Raw genomic sequence first — 22,012 nt, 5'->3', positions numbered from 1 at the left:
AGCAGATTCCAACTCAGTGCGGGTAGCAACCCACCAATCATCTGCTTCTTCTGACAGCATATGCGTACCGAACCTGACCTTCTGGTTATCGGCACACTCAGTCACTCGGAAGATCCTCTCGATCTCCTTCAACCACTTCTGAGCACCATCTGGATCGTATGCTCCCTTGAACATTGGAGGATTGTTCTTCTGGAACTCACTCAGTTGACGAGCAGCTCCCATTCCCATAACATTCGGATTTCCCCCAAGTACTCCAGCCAGCATACCCAGAGCCTCAGCAATCGCAGCATCGTCTCTACCTCTTCCAGCCATCTCTATTCTGAAAACCCAACAAGCTAAAACAATAAGTACTGATAGGGTTACACAACACCTATCCCGTACAGGGGAAACAGACTAATTACGACTCGACTCGACCGACTATGCTCTGATACCACTAATGTAACACCCTTCTAAAATACCCCAAATATTTAATTAAAAATAGCAATATATCAATCAGAGTAATTATGCAATTAAGGGTGTCACACAATCGTTTCACACCATTCACCATAATAACTGTCATGCTCTTTTATTAACTCAAAACATAAAGCATTTGCACAATACGCAGCGGATAGAAATCAAATCAATCATGCAAAACATGTAACACATTACATGTAAAATTATTCAACAAGGTAAAACATCCCGTCCCGATGTTACATCTATCAGAGCATGACCCACTAAGGAGATTACACTAGACTCCAAGCATTAGCTTCTACTCAATCACTGCTCGTTACCTGAAAAATAGTTGTAAGGGTGAGTTCCTCAATCGATATAATAAGCATTATAAAATATCATGTAATGCTAAGTAAATAACACATTAATCACCCTAACCATATCACACATTCGGTAACGGCAACCTCCACTCAAACATCATAATCATGCTCAACATAAACATCAAAACACACGTATAATATTGGAACACATCCATTCATATTATACACAAGACATACATTATGCAATGAGACTCCATGCATGCGGTACCGACTATTCGTGAACATATAGTTCACCTCACCGATCAAATCCAGATACGGCTACCAAGCCCACTAGTCCCACTCATTTGAGACCTAGTGACTCACTCACTAATTCCTCACCACGGAAATTAGCTACCACCAACTCACTAATTCCTCACTATGGGAATTAGCTACCACCATACAGACTACAATATGCATGCTAAATCACCTAGCAATGCAAAATCATCAACAATAATCCACAATGATTTACTCACTAATTCCTCACCATGGGAATTAGCTACCACCATAAAGGCCACAATATGCATGCTAATTCACCTAGCAATGCAACATCATCAACAACAATCCACAATGGACATATGCTCACACTCTAAGCCATAAAACAGTCCATTCACCAACACATGCATAATATATACATTCACAACATTATGCATATTTTCACACATCATCAGCACATGTATCAAACGTCATATCATGTCAAATAATTAATCACAGTATTAGCACACTCCACTAATACCTATACTGCTCAAAACAGCGGGAATTAATCCCTATTACATCATACGCCAATATAGGCCAAACACCAATTATGCACACATTATTCAAATATTAATTTTTCCAATTTCCAACAGTGTTAACCGGTTAACGCCCTGGGTTAACCGGTTAACGCAACACAAAACACGCTTTCTGGCAAAACTCAACAGTGTTAACCGGTTAACGCCCTGGGTTAACCGGTTAACGCAGATAGAACAGCAATTTCTCAGAAACCACAACAGTGTTAACCGGTTAACGCCCTGGGTTAACCGGTTAACGCAAGACAAAACAGCAATACCTCACAATTCCTAACAGTGTTAACCGGTTAACACCCTGGGTTAACCGGTTAACGCAAGACAGAAAGCTGTTCCTGCGCTAACACGAAGCAGAATGCAGAATTATCCGCATTTTCCGCCGTTGGAGGACTTCCGGACCTCCGAATCCGATTCCGTAAAAAGCTATACGTTCGGGAAATCACAACTCACACAAATACAGATTCAATTACAGTTTTCACATCATCTATTCATCACAATTTTTCAACATTCATAATCCAATTAGGGTCAAATCAACGGCTTATCACTACCCATTACATGTTAATCCATAATACCCATTAAACGACGATAAACCCCCCTTACCTGAGTTAATCCGACAATCCTTTAGCCTCAAGCTCTTCTCTTCTCCAACCTTCTTCCTCTTGCTCTGCCTCTTTGCCCTTTTTCCTCTTTTCAGCCGCTTCTCTGTTTTCACGTGAAAACTCTTTCTTTACCAAAATGGGACTCTTTTTCTTATTTCCAACTTATATATTTTCCAATAATTATTATTCCAATAATAATAATAATAATAATCCAAAAATTCCAATTATTTAATTAAATTAATAAATATAATATTAATTTAAATTAAATAATTATCTTATTTTTATCGGGGTGTTACATTGATCCCTCATTTTTATGTTGGTACGTAGGCACAAGACCGAAGGTCTTGTGAAACACAAAAATATAATCAATGAATTCTTTTCTCATCCCCACACTCTATATTTTATCAAACATCATTTATACCCAAAAATATATGCACACAAAAAGGGCTCCCTAGGAGTACCTAAGACACTTTGGGTGTTAACACCTCCCCTTTGTGTAACCAACCCCCTTACCTGTAATCTCTGGTATTTTATTAGTTTTGATTTTAAAACTTCTTATCCTTGGGTTTTGTTTGTACTTTTCCCTTTTCCTTTGGAAACAATAAAAGCGTAGTGGCGACTCTGGTTTTATTGACGTCAAGTTTATCCATAGCTTGATGGTCATGAATTTACCACTACACTAGTCATATTCAAAGCTTAACACCCAATGCTTGGATAATCGTCCCTTTTATATAATACAATCTTCGTCCTTACCTTATCATGAGTCAAATGATAAACAAAGACCTTTGTAATATTTCCCTCATTATTACTAGCATCCATAGTAGGGACCTTCACCTCAAATTGAGTATTCTCTATCATAATTTATAAAAATTCAATATCATGTCTTTACTCTTCTTTCCCTGAAGAAACTCACTAAAAGTAATACATTTGCAATTGATGAACTTCGATCCTCTAGGTTCCACTCCCAATAACTCATAACCCTTCTTACCTCTTAAACAACCATTGGAGATACAATCAACAACTTTACCATAAAGTTAAATTAACTTGATTTTATCAATAAGCAAAGTTTTGACGACCTTCAAAATATAGTAGGTTACAATCTTCCTACTCAAACATCCATAAGTGTTTGGAAGTCTACTCCTGAAAATGAATATTCGTTGATCAAGTAAGTTGTTTTGGCACCACCCTTATCCGTGAAACTCCATGACAACTCAATAGTCAAATGAGTGTTTATCCTTTGTCTTTTACAAATCCTACAACTTGTTATTTTCATGTAAGTATTCAGTAGATGATGATGAGTGAATAAAAATATTGGAATCTTCTAAAATATATAAGACACATATTTTAGACCCTTTAACTACTATCACTTCAACAAATCTTCAATACTCTATGCTCAACTCTAGTGCAATAGCATATATCATCAAACATGCTTATGGATAACAAACTTTTTCTGTGCTTTGGAATATACCGCACACTAGGCATAAGAAACTCATGATCATGAAACAATTTAAGTATAATCGTACAAATACCATGAATCTTGCAAGTCTTATTATCTCCAAGGTGAACTACTCCACCTTCAAAGTATCAGAGTATTGTTTTCTTTAACACATGTGATAAAAGCAAACTGAGCTCATGATCCAACTCTCTCTAGTTTCCAAACTCGATAACATTAATGCATTAGCACTCTCATAATTATCCTCATCTAAGGAAACAACAACTTGAACAAAATATTCGTTGTCCTCCCTTTTGAAGTGACTAGGTTACTGACAAATAAAACATTTTAACCTTGATTTATGAAACCTCTTTGATTTGGACATCCATATATGCCCACTTTCTCCTATTGAGACACTCAAGCCTTCACCAATATCGTTAATTTTCAAATCTTTCATCTTTGAAAATTATTTGGATCTCATAGTTGTCTAGACTTCATCCAAAGTACCTTTCATACCATAAAGGATGACATCCTTAAAGCGACCAAATGACATGGGTAATGAGCTCAACAAGCGTAGAGTATTGTCCATATCTTTATTCTCGACCTTAATATTTTTCATATCATCATTATCTTGTCTAATTATGTAAATTGCTTCACTATGGATTTGTTCTATACCATTTGGAATGAATAGGCATGTTGTTTTAAACACAACTTATGAGTCAACGACCTCGCCATATACAATAATTCAAGCTTTACCCACATCGATCCATAATCTTCTCCATGACGAATTCCCTTAGAACTTTATCCTTGAGGTACAAGATAATGATACTTCTAGCCTTATCTACCATCTTGGTATTTTTTTGCTAGTGTTAAGCGTGCATGCATCGATGCCCCACCCTTCAATGCTTCAATATACTTCTTTTGAGTTAATATTGCTTGCATATTCACTTTACAACCCAATATTATTGTCTTTGGAAAACTTCTCAATTTGCCATCTAGAACCATGGTGATAAATAGAAATAAAATCCCTTTGCACCACGGTCGACCCCACTTGTTGTGAAATTGAAAGGTTCAATAACACAAAAAAAAATAATGTGTGAGGACAAAGAATTGTGATAACCAAACTAGATGACCTTTAATTGCTTATTATATATTTTGTATAAAATAAATTATTAATATGTAATTACTCTAAAAAAATTTAAATGACTCGAAAAGAAACTAAAATACGAAATAATTTTTACAATTAAACTAGATTTAAGATTTACAGTTTATTTATTCTCTAATAAATTGGTTGTTTGTGTCTATCAAAATTTGTATGAGATCACTATGGAGTATCCTAAGACTTTGTTTGCGAATTCGGAGGGAAAAAGTATTCAAGGGAGGAAATGATTTTGAAAAAAATGACTGATTGAGTGAAAATAATAGAAGGATTTAGGCGGAGAGGGTTTTGGAAAATTTATTTTTATTACAAAATTAAAACTCTCTAATTTGAGAAACTACAAAACTGTATTGAATGATGGGTTTTGAGGGTTTTGAAGAACTTAAACAAATTATTCAAAAATAATTTATGTATTTATAATATTTTAAAAATTAAAAATAGTTAATAATAAACACTCTTTTATCATTCTATACAATTTATTAAAAAATAAATATTAAAGATTTCTCTATATTTAAAAAAAACGCTTCTCGAAACTCTCCCTTCCCTATCCAAACTCATAAATAAAGCCTAAAAAAAATTGATTCCTTGCAAGAACTCCTCCTTGTCTCCCTCTCTATAACTCTCCTTAAGTGCTTTATTTATTTATTATTTTTGGAGATAAAGTTATTTAAGGGTGAAAAATTGATGGAAAATAGATTCAATGGTGGTTGGACCTTTGGACAAAGTGACTGCACCAATTTTTCAACTGCAATGAATCATAATCCATGTTATAGGATAAACCTAAAAGCACACCTAAGGAAATCGAGTGATTTTTTACATCACTTGAAATCAAGTGATATGATGACATGATGGCAAGCAAACATTGATTTGTGAGTCACGTAGGGACAACCTAACACATTTAATGAATTTCTCTTGAAAAATCTTAAAGTATAATTTAGGTCAAAGATACACATTCTCTAAAAACATGCATTTTCAACCAGAGACTAAATTTATAGTTAGTGTCTTTATAGGTACATCTCTTTAAAGAAGTTACCGCTATGTTTTACTTCTACAACTTCAACTCATCAATATAGGTTTACTCTAGATCACTGATTTAGTCTGTGAGAAACAAACCATATGATTTCACTGTCATTTTATTAAATACTCCTCATATAAGCACATCCAGTCGAGGAAGGTTGTGACCATTATGGTTCCTCCTCCTTAGCCATTCATCATTGTGAACTTGATTTCATCTTCATCACCCATTGATACTCTATTTTCGAACCAACATACTTATCCATATGTCGAGATTAAACAAATCCCTAACCCATTTTTGATCCAGAGACTAACTTCCTACTATAATGTTGTGATCAAATGATGTTTGTATCTCGTTGTGCTGGTTTTGGATCATTTTGTTCAAGGAGTCCTAACCTCTACATAAATAACATTTACCATTTATCGACTAGTTCTTCAATGTAGAATGAACTACTCCACCTTCCTTCAACTTCAAGGTATTACATTATTAATTTCTTTGACACATGTGATAAGATCAAAATGAGACCATGATCTAACCCTCTCCAGCTTTCAAACTCGACAACATTAATGCACTATCACTATCATAACTATCCTCATCTAAGGCAACAATAATCTGAAAAATATTCATTGTCTTCCATCTTGAAGTAACTAGGTTTCTAACAAATAAAACATTTTAACATTGACTTGTCAAACCTCTTTGATTTAGACACCCCTATATTGATCTTGTGAAATTATATCAACTTCTCATCAAGGATCTTGTGAAATCATGTTAACTGTTCGACTATGGATTTGTTCTATACCATTCAAAATGACTAAGTTTTTTGTGTTAAACACAACCAGCGAGCCAAAGACATGGTCATACATAATGATTCAATTTTTTCCCATATTGAAGTTGCAATATTCTCTCTAGTGACTTCCCTTATAACTTTATCCTCGAGGAATAAAATAATGATACTTCTAGCCTTATCCACCATCTTAGTTTTTTCTACTAGTGTTAAGCTTGCATGCATCAATGACCTACCTTTCAATGCTCCAATACACTACTTTGGAGTTAAGATGGCTTACATCTTCACTTTCCACAAACCAAAATTGTTGTCTTCGTAAAAATTCTCAATCTTCCATTTAGAATCCATGTTGCTCACTTAGAAATAAAATCCCGCTGCCCCATGGTGGATGACACTTGTTGTGAAATGGAAAGGTTCAATTACACAAAGAAGTTTAATGCGCGATGATAAAGAATAATGGCAACCAAAATAGATGACCTTAAACAAAAATTAACTTTATATGCAATAAAACAACAACCTAACTTGACAAAAGAAGATAAAAGATACAAAAACATAATAAGTTGTTTACCCAAGTTGATCAAACGATCTACTCCAAGGATAAAGTATCTCTTTGATTCATTTTACTTAAAAGATTTGTTACAAAATATTACAAATGAGTTACAAAAAAATAGTCACCCAAGTTTCCAAGAACAAACTCTATTTTCTACCAAAGTGTTTTCCAATCTCTCTCTCTCTCTCTCTCTCTCTCTCTCTCTCTCTCTCTCTCTCTCTCTCTCTCTATATATATATATATATATATATATATATATATATATATATATATATATATATATATATATATATATTCTAATTAAAAAAACTTGGCTTAATTACACCAGGGGTCCTCTAAGTTATTTAATTATAACAGGTTGGTCCTTTAAATTGTTTTGCTACATGTCAGTCCTTTAAGTTACATAACATCTATAACATTGGCCATTTTTTATTATTTCGTTCCAAAAATGCATAGATGCCATTAACGGTGCTTATGTGGCTGTAACACTGCTGAGATGACTGTAACGTTGCTGAGATGTAATTGTTTTAAATTAACCTTTAAGTAATTAGAAAAAATCCCTTAATTATTAAGCAACATCCCTAAATCTAATCCTTAAAATTCCAATATGAGAAAAGGAAATGAGCTGATGTGAACGGAGAAGGGAAATGAAACCCTAAACATGAAGGAGGAGAGCTACAAACGAAGTAGATAGAAAAAGGATTCGAGGGAGACGAACACATAAGCTGATAGTTGAACATTGAGGTATGTATCGTTTTCCATATTGAACATGTATTTTATTTATTGAAGTCTAGGGTTTTGTATGTGGTCCCTTATAGCTCTACTGATTTCTACAATATACAAATATCTTCCCAAAATGGATATTTCTTAGGTTGACTTTCATCATGAGGGACAATTTAATGATATGCGTACATATGTAGGAGATATAGTGTTAAACTGGAAGTGTGATGGTGATAGATGGAGTTATTTTGAAATTTTAGGCGTTGTTAAAGAAATGGGGTATCTTGGGGTACTTGAAATGTGGTATGATTTTGCTGGTACATTAAAAGAGCTAGTTAATGACTTTGGTGCAATCGAATTACTAAATTGGTTTAAGACTAATGGAAAGGTAGACCTATACATAGTCCATCCTATTTCCCGACCTGATATAGTAGACGTAGTTGATGTCCAACATGTACTAACTTATGTCCCACACACTGAACAACAAACTGAGGGCCAATATGAGATACTTGACACTGAGACCCTTCCTGAGATACCTGACAGTGACACCCTGCCTGAGGCACCTGAACAAAATGCAAAAACTATTGAGAGTGACCTTAATGAGTAAAGTGATGATAGTGCATTAGGGTGCAGGTTTGATGAATCTGATGACGAGGTATTAAATGATGGAATTGATGAGGTCTTGGTAGAAGTAGAAAGTTTTATTGTTGGCCAAAAAGATCAACATGTGGATGAATTAGAAGTGGATGATTCAACTCAAGGAAAAAAAGGAAGGGTGGTAAACCAAAGAAAAAGAAGGCCAAAGGAAGTTCCAACAAGAAAAAGGGAGGACCTAAAAAACAAAGGGTGGATGAATCCATTTATGTTGAGAATGAACCATCAAGTGGTGAAGATACACTTGATTTTGGGTTTGTTGAAATGAGTAGAGGAAAAATGATAGATAAGGGTTTGCCATATTCAAATTGTATATCTAAAGATTTCGAAACTGATGAGAATATAAGTAGTGATTATTCCGATGAAGGTACTAAGAAAAAATACCCATAATTAGTAATGCCTAAGAAGTTTGTGGACTATAAGTGGGTTTTGGATACCATGTTCTCAATAAAGGATGAGTTTAAATATGCAATAGCAAATTATGTTGTTAGTAATGGTAGATATTTTCACTTATAAAGAATGATAATACAAAGGTTAGAGTGGGATGCAAGGAATGGTGTGAATGAGTTGCATTATGTTCCAAATTGCCAAATGAGGATACATGGCAACTGAAAAAACTGAATGACACTCATACATGCAATATGAAGTTTAATGTAAAGATGTTTAACACTAAATGACTTGGGAAAAAAGTTGTATTCAACTATTAGAGTTAATCTAACAGTGAAATTTACTATAATATATGATAAAGTGCATGAGAAATATAATATTGATATGAGTAGGATGAAGGCTTATAGGGCAAGGAAGGAATCAATTAATTATGTAGAAGGGTCATTCAAGGAACAATATCTTAAATTGTATGACTACATATATGATTTACTGATATCAAATCCAAACAATACAATTAAGTTGAAAATTCAACCAATTGAACCACAAACTAAGGACAATGAGCAACGACATGAGAATTATGTCATCAGACCATTATTGCCAAGTTTTCAGCGACTATATATGTGCCTTGATGTTTGTAAGAGAAGTTTTAAAGTTTGTAGACCAATCATTGGAGTTGATCGGTGTTTTCCTAAGGGTCATTATGGAGGATAGATTCTTGCAGCAATAAGTATAAACCCTAATGATCAAATGATGCCCATTGCATTGGGCTGTGGTTGAAGCAAAGACTAAGGACTCGTGTGCTTGGTTCCTTGATCTTCTAGTTCAAGATTTATGTGGTCCACAAGTTTGCAAGAAATTCACTTTCATATCAGATCAACAAAATGTATAATTTACTTTCCTTGACTCATTAGTATTTTACTAACATGAACTCTATGTTTAACTTTTTTTTCTATGTTTAGGGGCTGTTACCTGCATTGGAAGAATTGTTGCCAGGTGTTGACCAAAAATTCGCTGTAAGACACTTGCACAACAACTTCAGAAAAAAGTTTCCTGGTAAGCAGTTGAAGAAAATGATGTGGAGGGCATCCAAACCAATATATCCTCAAGCATGGGAAAGGGAGATGAAGGAAATGAGGAAGGTTAATGAAAAGGCTTACAAATACTTGTTGAAGATTCCTCCTAGATTTTGGATAGTAAGTATATGTTCAATTATAACAGTAAATGTGATGTGTTGGTTAACAATATGTCAGAAACATTTAATAATGTTATAATTGGACCAAGACAAAAGCCTATTGTAACAATGCTAGAGGATATAAAAGGGTATCTTATGGATAAATAGGCAACAAATAGAACCAAAATTAAAGCTTATAATGGTTTTGTACTTCCAAGAATTAAAAATATTTTGGAAAGATAAACCGAATCTCAAGGTTCTTTATGGCTAGGTAAATCAAGAATTATTGCACTTACTGAAATATCTGAATTATTGTACTTATTTTATCTTAGAATGCTAACTAACTCAGTGCATTTTATTTGTTAACAAGGCTTACTGGTGAGATGATTTATGAAGTAAGACACATAAGTGTGATAAGAGACAAATTCATAGTTGATCTCAAGCAGAAGAAGTGCTCTTGTAGGAGTTGGATGCTCATTGGCATTCTGTGCTACCATGCAATTACATGCATCCAAAGTAGAGTTGAAGACCCTACAAATTACATTCCTCCCATGTATAGGAATGAGACTTATCGGGCTTGCTACAAACTTATCATATACCCAACTAATGGTGAAAACTTATGGGAAGAGACCCCATACCCCAACATATTGCACTACCATCAAGAAGAGAACCAGGAGACCTAAGAGAAGAAGAAACAAAGATGCTGATGAGAAAAGAAAAGATACAATAACTGTTAGCAGGAAAGAGCTGCCAAATAAATGCTCAGTGTGTGATAAATCTGACCACAATAAATCCTCATGCACAACTGCACCAAGACAACCTGCACAATCCCAAATACAACCAACCCAACCTAAACAATCCCAAACACAACCAACCCAATCAACACAAGTCCAAACACAACCAACTCAATCAACACAATCCTAAACTCAACCAAATCCAAGACTTCAAACTAGACTATCACCAAGAAGAACCCAACACACAAATTCACAATCCCAACCACAAGATTTCAAACTAGGCGATCACCAAGAAGAAAACAAAGCCAAGTTGCACAAGGCCAAACACAACCAATACCTACACTGCAAACAAAGGTATCACCAAGAAGAGGCACTACAACATTTCAAGGACCAACCCCCACACTCCAAACAAGGGTATCACCAGGAAGAGACACTGCAACATTTCATGGACCAAATACAACTTTTCAGCCACCAAGAAGAACCACACCTAAGCTGCCCATAAAAAGTTAAAACCATTAGAATGTTGTCTGTTGTATTTTGTTGAACTATGATCATTTATTTTGGATGATGTTTTTGTTTTTAGGATGATATGTGGCTGACTTAAAATTATGTATTTTGGATGATGATTATATGTTTTGGATGTCTACTATGTACTTTGGATGAATACTTTATGTATTTTGTTTGGTTTTATGAAGGATATTAAGGCTTTATCAATGTTTTGGTTAATAGTTTTTTTTTATGTTTAATCAAGGAATGTTATGATGTTCTGTCCAATTTTAAGGTCCATTGTCTTTACAGTAAACAAAGTTGCTAAACACAGATCATCGAGTTGCACATTTCTTCATAATTTTTCGTACCGCTGGCTTTGCTCCACAAGCACACATTGGTTCGATTTCACCATGACTCGCACTCAAAATGAAGGAATTACAGTTCATACTACATGAGTTTGAGAAATTTGTACCGTATAAAGTCATTGTTGGAGAAGGGAGAAGATGAACTCGATTGGTAGATGATGACCACATTTCTTGGGATTTGATGAAGAAGAACGTGATTTATTTTAATTACTTAAAGTAGTATTCAAAATATTTACACCTATACAACGTTACAACCAATAAGCACCGTTAATGGCAACTATGCATGTTTGAAACATAATCATTAAAAAAGTTCAACGGTGTAGACATTATATAACTTAAAGGACTAACTTATAGACATTATGTTTGGATTGATGGAACATAACATAGTGGAACAGAATTGAACATAACGAAATGGAGCGGAGTGAAACGTAACATAGCGGAATGGAACGGAGCGGAATGAAATATAGATCACACCCCATTATTTAGTTATTTTATTTAAAATGTCTCATTCCATCACATACATCCCAAATTAAATGGAACAAAAAGTAGAGATTTGAATTGAATTAAATGAAATAGATTCATCTTCCATTCCATCCATTATTTACAAATTTTTACAATATAATCTCATTAATTAAGATTCAAAATTCATTTCATTCTATTTCATCCCATAACAAAATCCTTATAATTAAATATGCCAAAGGACCCTAGTGTAATTTTGACATATGCAATGATGAAAAACTGAACGAGAGAGGGAATTTCATGGCCACCAGCGAAATCCTTCACTCTTTCTCTTTCATCCCTCAATTCCACTCCTCCGCCGTCGTTTCACCGTGACCCACCGGCGACTATAGTTTCAAATAAAAAAAGTATCTTTGTTTGTAGAAATTCAATTTCTATGCATTCTTCCATCCACCAACATTGTTCTTCTCCTCGTTCATCTGCAAGCATAGCAACTCTTCTCAAAGCTTGCAAGAGAATCCAACATCTTCAACAAGTTCACGCTTCCATCGTTCAAAGAGGCCTTGAACAAGACCAGTTCCTCATTTCGCATTTCATTTCACTTGCGAATACTCTTTCCACTTCCACTCTCTCATATTCCACCACCGTGTTTGACCGTGTTATCAATCCTTCTACCTTCCTCTGGAACACTCTCATCAGAATGCATTGTCAAAAAAGCTTGTTTTCTAATACCCTTTTCGATTTTATTCGTATGAAAGCGGAAGGGGCTTTCCCTGATAGATACACTTACCCTTCTGTGATTAAAGCTTGTTCAGGTACTTGTAAGGTTTTGGTAGGAAAATCGGTTCATGGGTCGGTGTTGAGGTGTGGGTTGGATGAGGATGTGTTTGTGGGCACCAGTTTGATTGATATGTATGGTAAATGTGGGGAGATTGGTGATGCTCGTAAGGTGTTTGATGGATTGTCTGAGAGAAATGTGGTTTCTTGGACTGCTATGGTTGTTGGGTATGTCACTGTTGGGGATGTGGTTGAGGCAAAGAGGATGTTTGATGAAATGCCGTTGAGGAATGTGGCTTCATGGAATGCTATGATTCGGGGTTTTGTTAAGGTTGGAGATTTGAGTAGTGCTAGGGGTGTGTTTGATTCTATGCCTGCGAAGAACGTAGTTTCTTTCACGACCATGATTGATGGATATGCTAAGGCTGGTGATATGGCAGCGTCGAGGTTCTTGTTTGAACAAGCTACGGAAAAGGATATTGTTGCCTGGTCTGCTTTAATATCGGGTTATGTACAGAATGGTCAGCCTAATCAGGCGCTGGCGGTATTTCTTGAGATGGAATCAATGAATATGAAGCCTGATGAGTTCATTTTGGTTGCCTTGATGTCGGCTGTGTCTCAGTTGGGTCATTTAGATTTGGCTCAATGGGTTGATTCTTATGTTGGCAACAGCTCTATTGATCTTCAGCAAGACCATGTGATTGCAGCACTTGTGGATATGAATGCAAAATGTGGAAACATGGAGAGGGCGTTGAAGTTGTTCCGGGAAATGCCTAAGAGAGATTTAGTCTCGTATTGTTCGATGATTCAGGGGTTTTCAATTCATGGGCATGGGGAAGATGCTGTGAATCTATTTAATAGGATGCTGATGGAAGGGCTAATTCCAGATGAGGCGGCCTTCACAATTGTCCTGACAGCTTGTAGTCATTCTGGGCTTGTTAATGAGGGTTGGAACTACTTCAACTCCATGGAGGAAAATTATGGCATTAGTCCTACACCCGATCATTTTGCATGTATGGTTGATCTTCTAAGCCGGTCCGGGCATTTAAGGGATGCTTATGAACTTATAAAATCCATGCACGTGGAGCCTAATGCTGGTGCCTGGGGTGCACTTTTTGGAGCATGTAAACTACAGGGTGATTCAGAGTTAGGAGAGACTGTTGCGAATCGTCTTTTTGAACTTGAGCCTCAAAATGCTGCTAACTATGTGCTGTTGTCTAACATCTATGCATCAGCAGATCGATGGAAAGATGTTTCCCTTGTGAGAAATAAGATGAAGGAAAGAGGAGTGCGGAAGATACCTGGTTGCAGTAAACTTTAGTCCAATGCTGAGTTATTCTGGTTCTATGTATGCAGTTCTGAATGTACAGAACCTGGAAAGCGGTATGAACTCTTTTTCAGTGGATTTTGAATCATAGAAGTTAATCCATGGTTGTTAAATTGCAAACGAGTTGATGGTAGTATATAGTTTATTCCCTTTTCTCACTAACTGTCACATTATAATTTCCACACGGCATGAACGTGAGAGGATCCATTCACATTGAAGTTAATTTATTCTTATGCTACTTTGGATTGAGGTTTTCATTACATTTGTGTTATTTTTGTGTGTTGAACCTATCTTGCTTTCATGAGAAGCCCCGTCATGTATGACACTATTTGTTCACAACTCAGTTGTTTAAATTTTTTTCACTATTTTTTAAACAGGGTATTATGAGCTTTTTGCAATTTACAATGAAAACGCTCTCTGGGTGCCGAACTGCCAAGGATTTGTATGCAACAGGATTATTAAGACAGTGAAGCAAATGGCTAGGTAGGGTGGAAAGCGATCCTCGACAATCAAATCACAACTTCCTTGCTTCTTAGACTACCGGTACCAATCCTTTCACACGAACAGAATCGTGTGTGATGAATCTCAGTCTATTACCACGATAGTTATTGCAAATTTTGGACTAAGAGGTACCCTTCACAACCTCAACTTCTCATCATTTCCCTATCTTCTCATTTGGATATAAGTAAAAGCTCTTTTTTGTGGAAATATTCCCCCATCAATTCTAGTAGCTTTTCCAGAATTTCTTAATTGAAACGGGGAGACAATTTTATTTTAAGTTGGTTTCTTTGATAAAAGATCTCAATTCCCAACAGCATTGAAGTTGTTTAATTACTTTAATAAAGTGATGTCTATCAAGCAACTGGTTGTTATAATCTCCCTTGCTCTGGCTTTATTCAAATTAACAATGATATAGGTGTGGGAGCAAGCATCTTCCCGTTTTCTAACTATGCTTCCTCCCAAATGGTTATGAGCATCCTTTTTTAAATATTTGTCTATTTCTATAGGATATTATGAAAAGAAAATATGCCTTGTCTGCATTTAATAAACACTCAAATGATATCAATGAAATTATTCTGTACATACACCATTTAATTGTAATATTTTAATATTGATTTTATTATTCCCCGTGTTTTTATTTTTGCTTTTTTGTTTATTTTTCTTTTCCAGATGATAATCATTGAATCTCTTCATGTTTGCATCTTCTGATGGCTCTTTTATTTGTCCATATCTGGTGCCGAATTAGTATTCTCCCCCTTCTAGTGTCATGCACTCAACTTCAAAAGAGGATGCTCAGAAACTTATGGATGAAACTGCTGAAGCTAAAGCTTATCAAGATGTGAGTTTGAGTTCACTCTTATCTTTAATTTTGCTTTATCAATCTCCTTCTACTGCCTTTTTCTTCTCTGCTATATAACGGAATGAATTGCATGAGGAAAGAAATCCAAGAAAAGTGTAAAAAAAAATAGTAAATGGTTAACCTATGCGGGCAAGGAAAATAAGAACTTTCATATTCACCTTTAAGAAGGCTATCCATAAGTAAAGAGTGCTACATAATTTACTTTCATCTTCCGTTCAATGAAACAAAATCGAATTGTTGTCGTATGATTATTTGTGCCTGTAAAGCCAAAAACAGAAGCAGGCCTATAGGATCCTGAATTTTCATAGTCTGCACTGCCAGAGGCTTCACCCGTAAGAGGAGGGTAAATCAGTGTTATCATGTCCATTCCATTCTAGAAATGTCTCAGATTGAATGGAACTTAATCATTTGTTTCATGCTGCTACAACTTCAGTTTCAGTTTCCTGTGAAACGCGTAAATAGAAATGTCATCTGGTATATTTTACTTCAAAGCCAATTTGACATGGCTTGAATTACACATGTTGGCTAAACTCACTTTAGAACACTGCTACAGTAATTGGGCCTGAAATAACAAAATGGCCCAATAGAGTTCATCCAAAACACCTCATGAGGATCTCAATTGATGCATGATTATAATTAGGTCCTTGAAGTCTCTGTCTTTTGTTGCCTTAGGATTTCCTATGTTCTGTTACAGAACTTCACATATATTTCCTATGTTCTGATAAGTGAAAACAAAAATGCATGTTTATTGAATGTGGTGGATGAATAGATTAGAGGAGAAGTTTAACAAGTTCACCGTTACTCTAAGGTCAAAATGGGGAATCATTGAAAGGGGAGGCTGAGAACCGTTTTTCCCTTTTATAATGAGTAAAGATGTCGGTTGAGGAGGTATCTTAAAGAGCTTATAGACATGTTATATTTCTGTAGACTCTACCAAACAGTCTCACAACTACTTGTGTAAGTAGACAAGTTCAAATAAGTTAATCCAAACAAGTTCCACATCCACTTGTGTAAGTAGACAAGTTCAAATAAGTTAATCCAAACAAGTTCCACATCCACTTGTGTAAGTAGACAAGTTCAAATAAGTTAATCCAAACAAGTTCCACATCCACTTGATGTTCTACGCCTCTCCATTCAATGTTACGTCATACCATTATCCTCAATGCCACAAAGAAGTCATGACTCAAATGATCAAGGAGATCTTGGCTGAGCTTAGTCCTTTTTCCTTGTTTGCAAAAAGGATGGATCTTGATGATTTTGTGTTGACACCCGAGTCCTTAATGCTATCACCATGGTCGATGAAGATGAACTTCCTAGCTCCACATTCTTCTCCAAGACCGCCTTCTTTTGGGATACCACCAAGTTCTCCTTGCTCCTAGTTCCTCTTAGGACGAATTAAGTCTATTTCTATAATGGCATGCAACAATTCAAATTATAAATCAATGGTTCGTCACTTTCTACTCCTCCTTACTTTTCTGGAGTTGCAAAATCTCAAATTGGGATTTCTTCTCAAAAGTTCTTAACACTTGCATTGTTATAGTGATATTTAAATTTTTATTTAATATTGGTTTAAATATGATTCAGTCCCAATTATACGTGGGACAGAAGAAAGAAAGTGATATGAGGAAACTAAGAGAAAAAGAGTGAAAAAAAGAGAAAGACGTGGTAAATAAGCCACTGAGAAAGAGAGTCTAAGATTATGTATAGCTTGATATAAGAGAAATTGAAAAAAATTAATGTTAAATATTTTTTAAAGTATAAAAAATACCCCTAAAAATATTTTCCGTTGTGCAACATTATTTAGAAACAATGCATAAGAGAATCAAGAGATTTTGAACTTTGAGATCTAGAATGTGGTGGAACGAAATTGTACAAAATAAAATTGTATTTTTTTATTAAGCTAGTTAACCCTCAATTCTAAATCAATTAAGAGAACTTTTGCATCTATTAACAATAATTTCTTGATCTTGATAAATCATCTAATTTATTATAATATATATATATATATATATATATATATATATATATATATATATATATATATATATATATATATATATATATATATATATATATATAAAGAAGAATATGATGGCAAAGTTTCGATAAAAACTAATTACAATACAAAAGATGCAAACAAGAGAATAAGAGAGTAAACAAATTAAGAAAGGAAATAATTTCTCCTTGATAAGATTCCAACTTAATTATTCTTAGTCCATAGTTGGAGCCAGTTTCGGCTTATTACATTGAATTATCAGCTAGAATAATGATCAAGACACACTGCAGACAAATACGTTGGAGTTTGTGATTACATTAGTACTATTATATAAATAAAATATTACTATCTTTCTGTATCAGTATTTATTGGTTAACATTGATAGCGTTGAATGAATGCAACAAAAATATAGTAATGTGAATAATTTCTTGATATACGGATCTTTGGCCTGCTTAATCAGTGCTATTAATTAAGCTCGTTTTAACATTCTAATATACTGATCCTTTCTACTTTTCCCTCATTTTCTCATAGAAAATCATGGCAAGTTCAAGCCCTGCAGTTAACAGAAGGTATGCTTCGTGATCTCAACATTATAGTAAAACCATGTCTGTATTTATATTCATTCAATAACGTGTGGGAACTCTTTTCTTCTATGCAGATTGGAAGGAAAAGTGGCGTTGATAACGGGAGGAGCTAGTGGAATTGGCAAACGAACTGCAGAAATATTCGTCCAACACGGAGCCAAAGTAGTAATAGCAGACATCCAAGATGAACTTGGAGATTCAGTTGTTCAATCCATAGGACCATCAACATGTATGTACGTACATTGCGATGTCACCGACGAGAATCAAATAAAAAACGCAGTGGAAACAACCGTACAAACATACGGAAAACTCGACATCATGTTCAACAACGCCGGTATAGGTGGCCCGAACAACTCTCGAATCATCGACAACGATAAAGCAGATTTCGAACGCGTATTAAGCATCAATGTGACAGGTGTTTTCCTCGGCATCAAGCACGCAGCCCAAGCTATGATCCCATCTCGCGGAGGTAGCATTATAAGCACTTCTAGCATAAGCTCTTATGTTGGTGGTGCTGCCTCACATGCTTATTGTTGTGCAAAGCACGCCGTGGTTGGTTTAACTAAAAACGCAGCAGTTGAACTTGGACAATTCGGGATTAGAGTGAACTGTTTATCTCCTTATGCTTGTGCAACTCCTTTGGCAACACAGTTTGTTGGATGTAATGAAGGTGAGCTTGAAAGTGCCATGAACTCGCTTGCTAATCTTAAGGGAGTGACCTTTAAAACCGATGATGTGGCAAATGCAGCACTTTATTTTGCAAGTGATGATTCAAGGTATGTGAGTGGCCATAATTTGCTCATAGATGGAGGATTTAGCATTGTTAATCCATCCTTTCACATGTTTCAGTATTCAGAGTCTTGATTTTGTTTACTACCAATGAAGCAATAAAGATCATGAAGCTAGAATAAGGGATCGATCATCTTGACTTTGATTTTGATATTGTAATATTTTCAACATTTTACGCCGTAGACGGTAGGTATACACATGTTACAGCAAAGCATCTTGAACTTGCAGTAAAGTATGTGTGCCATATGAACAAAACTGAGGAACATTAATGTATTTTTCCTTTTTCATTTATTAAAACAAGTTATTTTGATTCTCTTATTTTACACAAATATATGGATAAATGAAATATTTGTGCTTGATCATGATCGTCTTGATACAAAGGCATATGGTGAGGAGTCTCATCAAGTTGATAGAGAGGCACATTCTAAGATGCACGGCCATAAACTAATGCGTGAGCATGATCTAGCTAACAATCATCAGAGCCCCCACAACAGGGGAGTCCCCAATAGGTCCCTTAGACCTGACAAATGTTGCCTGCAACCGTATAAATATTTTAATTTAATTTATGTATTAGTTGTTAATTTAAAATAACTAATATTATATGAATTAATTATGAAAAGATCGCATTTTATTGAAGGTCGATTCTCTTGGGATGAAGCAAAAGAAATTTTCAGATGTGCATATTCCCAATAAGGGTTTGAATTTAGTGGATGATGTTGGATCGATTCCACTTGTGTGATGTTCGCTCACCATGCTTGACACTCCTTTCTTATCTATTTTTATGGAGCGATGGAATAAGAAGACATCTTCATTCCATATTTTATTTTGGGAGATGGAGATCACCATGGACGGTGTATACTAGCATAATCTTTCTCCCCATCGAGTGTAACTTTTCCACCCCTCAATTGATGAATTTTGAGTTGGCTACTATGAGTGTTGAGACATACTTGGACGTTAAATGAGAAAACATTCTTGATGATGACATCCAACTTGAAGATATTTCAATCCTTATCTCCAAGAAGATTCAAGAAAGTGCTTGTATGATTGGTACATTCGACAAAGTCTTGAACCTTTAGAGTGTGAAAGCTCATCTAATTGTGCATGAGTGATTAGTGTTTTGTAAGAACACAAGGTCATTTTCATAAAGTATTATGGCCAAATCACACAAACACTAAAACCTTTTTAAAAGCCTCTATCTCAAATAAAACAAACTAAAAATGTTTTGAAGCCTAGCCATATAAATCAGGAACTATCAGAATGTTTTGGACAAGTTTTTGAATTGTCCAATCGATTAGAGCATATTCCCAATCAATTGGGTTAATGAAAAATAGTGTCCATAATCGATTATGGTAGTGTCTTAATCAATGGTAACATTTCTCTATCCAAAAATTTCCAAAGTGAGCATTTCAAATCGATTATTTAGGGCATCTGGTCGATTGGCATAAGGTTCCAAGCGATAGAAGCATTAAATTGGCCCATGAATCTTTTTCCTTTTTATTCCAATCTCTAGCCTATAAATAGAGGTCTCTCCACTCACTTTTCACATCTAGCTCTCTCTCTACAAATATTTTTCTACTTTCTCTCACTTTAATTTAGTCATAGCGCTTTGAGAAAGTTCTTGTGTTTAGTAAGAAAGTTTTATTATGGAAAGGGTGATATTGTAAATTTATCAAGAACTATTTTCTTCTTGCTGAATAATTCTTATTAAGGGAGTGTTTGTTTGGGTTCAAAGCTAAACCCATTAAATTTTTTTGGGGGGGATTTAGTATTAAGTCGTCGTCCAGTTTGTGAGCTCAGCCCGTGTAAAAGCTCAATTTGGTTCAAGATTTTCCTAGTGTAAAATCTCAATTTGGTTCGTGATCTCATCCCATGTAAAAGGTCAATTTGATTTAAGATTAGCTTGGTGTAAAATCTAAATTTGGTTTGTGGCGAACCTATGTAAAACCCAAGTTTGGTTCGAGACCAGGCTTGTGTAAAATCTTAATTCGGTTTGTAATCAACATATGTAAAACCCCGATTCGGTTGAAAGGATAGACAGTTTAATACTCCACATTGGTTCACGATAAGCCCGTATAAAATCTCGGTTTAGCTTGGAGGCTAATCGCTCAAAGCTTTTGTTTGGAAGGAAGACTAAATGCTTCAGTCAGTTGTTCGTTGTTTGGTGGAAAGTTAATCTGAAACTTCATTTTCCTTATATAAGGGTGTTCGTAAGCTTAACCTACTAAAATCTTATAAGCATCACTGGATACTCTCAAGATCAAGTCTCGGGGAGAGGATTAGGTCACTTCATTTAAACATAACCTCTATAAATTCTAGTATCATCTCTTTTCCCATATCTTTTTATTTTATGCGTATTTTCTTTCCATTCGTTTTCCGCTGCTATAATTAAACATTTTATAAAAAAAGAAATTTGTAAACAATTTAGTTTTAAATTTTCATTTTTCAAAGCCCCACAATTCATCTCCACCCTTATTGTGTGTGGATTGAATTGTCAAACAAGTGGCATCAGAGCCTAACTCATGTTCAAAGACTAATTGATTCAAGAGGAAGAAGACTTTCAACATTTTTTCTAATAAGAGATCTTTCCTAGACACGTGTCCACCGTTTAATGGTGATATGTTTGAACTATGGAAGAATATATTTAAAATTTTCATTCAAAATATTGATTTTAAATTATGGTAAAAGATAATCAACAATCCACTTATCCTTACTCACCACATAAATGGAGAAGTAGTAGATAAACTCGATTTGCTTTGGACCGTGGAGGAAAAGAGAAAGTTTGAGATTGATTTCAAAACTAAGGACTTTTTAGCTATTCCTTTAAATGATACTCAACTCCTTTATGTTTATTATTGCAAATTCGTCAAGAAAATGTGAGATACTCTTGAAATGATATACGAAGTTTCCTCGACTATCAAACAAGAGCAAATGAACACATGAGGCAAAAAAGATGCATGTTTCACTCATAAATGTTTTTCTAAGTTTATAATTGTTAGAAATTATGTTAGAGCGTTTGTCACTATCAAATATCTAAGAGTTAAGATTGAGAATCAGAAATATGATTCAATCCTTAAATCAAAAGATGAGAGTG

At 35.0% G+C, this 22,012-nt stretch overlaps 2 protein-coding genes across 3 annotated transcripts; both read left to right on the top strand.

The window, feature by feature from the left end:
• Positions 1 to 12,343: 12,343 nt before the first annotated feature.
• LOC127125596 (putative pentatricopeptide repeat-containing protein At5g37570) lies at positions 12,344 to 18,393 on the top strand. Of its 2 annotated transcripts, none has more exons than XM_051054379.1 (5): positions 12,344 to 14,248; positions 14,570 to 14,821; positions 15,439 to 15,531; positions 18,080 to 18,117; positions 18,207 to 18,393. In XM_051054379.1, exon 1 carries the CDS (start codon positions 12,525 to 12,527, stop codon positions 14,184 to 14,186), a length of 1,662 nt encoding a protein of 553 aa, XP_050910336.1. In that variant the 5' UTR covers positions 12,344 to 12,524; the 3' UTR covers positions 14,187 to 14,248; positions 14,570 to 14,821; positions 15,439 to 15,531; positions 18,080 to 18,117; positions 18,207 to 18,393. The 2 variants fall into 2 exon arrangements, with proteins under 2 accessions (XP_050910336.1, XP_050910335.1); XM_051054378.1 differs by having other exon boundaries at positions 15,363 to 15,531.
• On the top strand, positions 18,086 to 18,996 carry LOC127129886 (secoisolariciresinol dehydrogenase). Its single transcript, XM_051058996.1, has 2 exons — positions 18,086 to 18,117; positions 18,207 to 18,996. Exons 1-2 carry the CDS (start codon positions 18,086 to 18,088, stop codon positions 18,994 to 18,996), a joined length of 822 nt encoding a protein of 273 aa, XP_050914953.1.
• Positions 18,997 to 22,012: the final 3,016 nt, after the last annotated feature.

Source organism: Lathyrus oleraceus, chromosome 3 (genome assembly GCF_024323335.1).
Source record: "Lathyrus oleraceus cultivar Zhongwan6 chromosome 3, CAAS_Psat_ZW6_1.0, whole genome shotgun sequence".
Lineage (NCBI taxonomy): Eukaryota > Viridiplantae > Streptophyta > Magnoliopsida > Fabales > Fabaceae > Lathyrus > Lathyrus oleraceus.
Note: the sequence above shows the minus strand (reverse complement) of the source record. Positions and strands in the feature narration are given on the sequence as shown.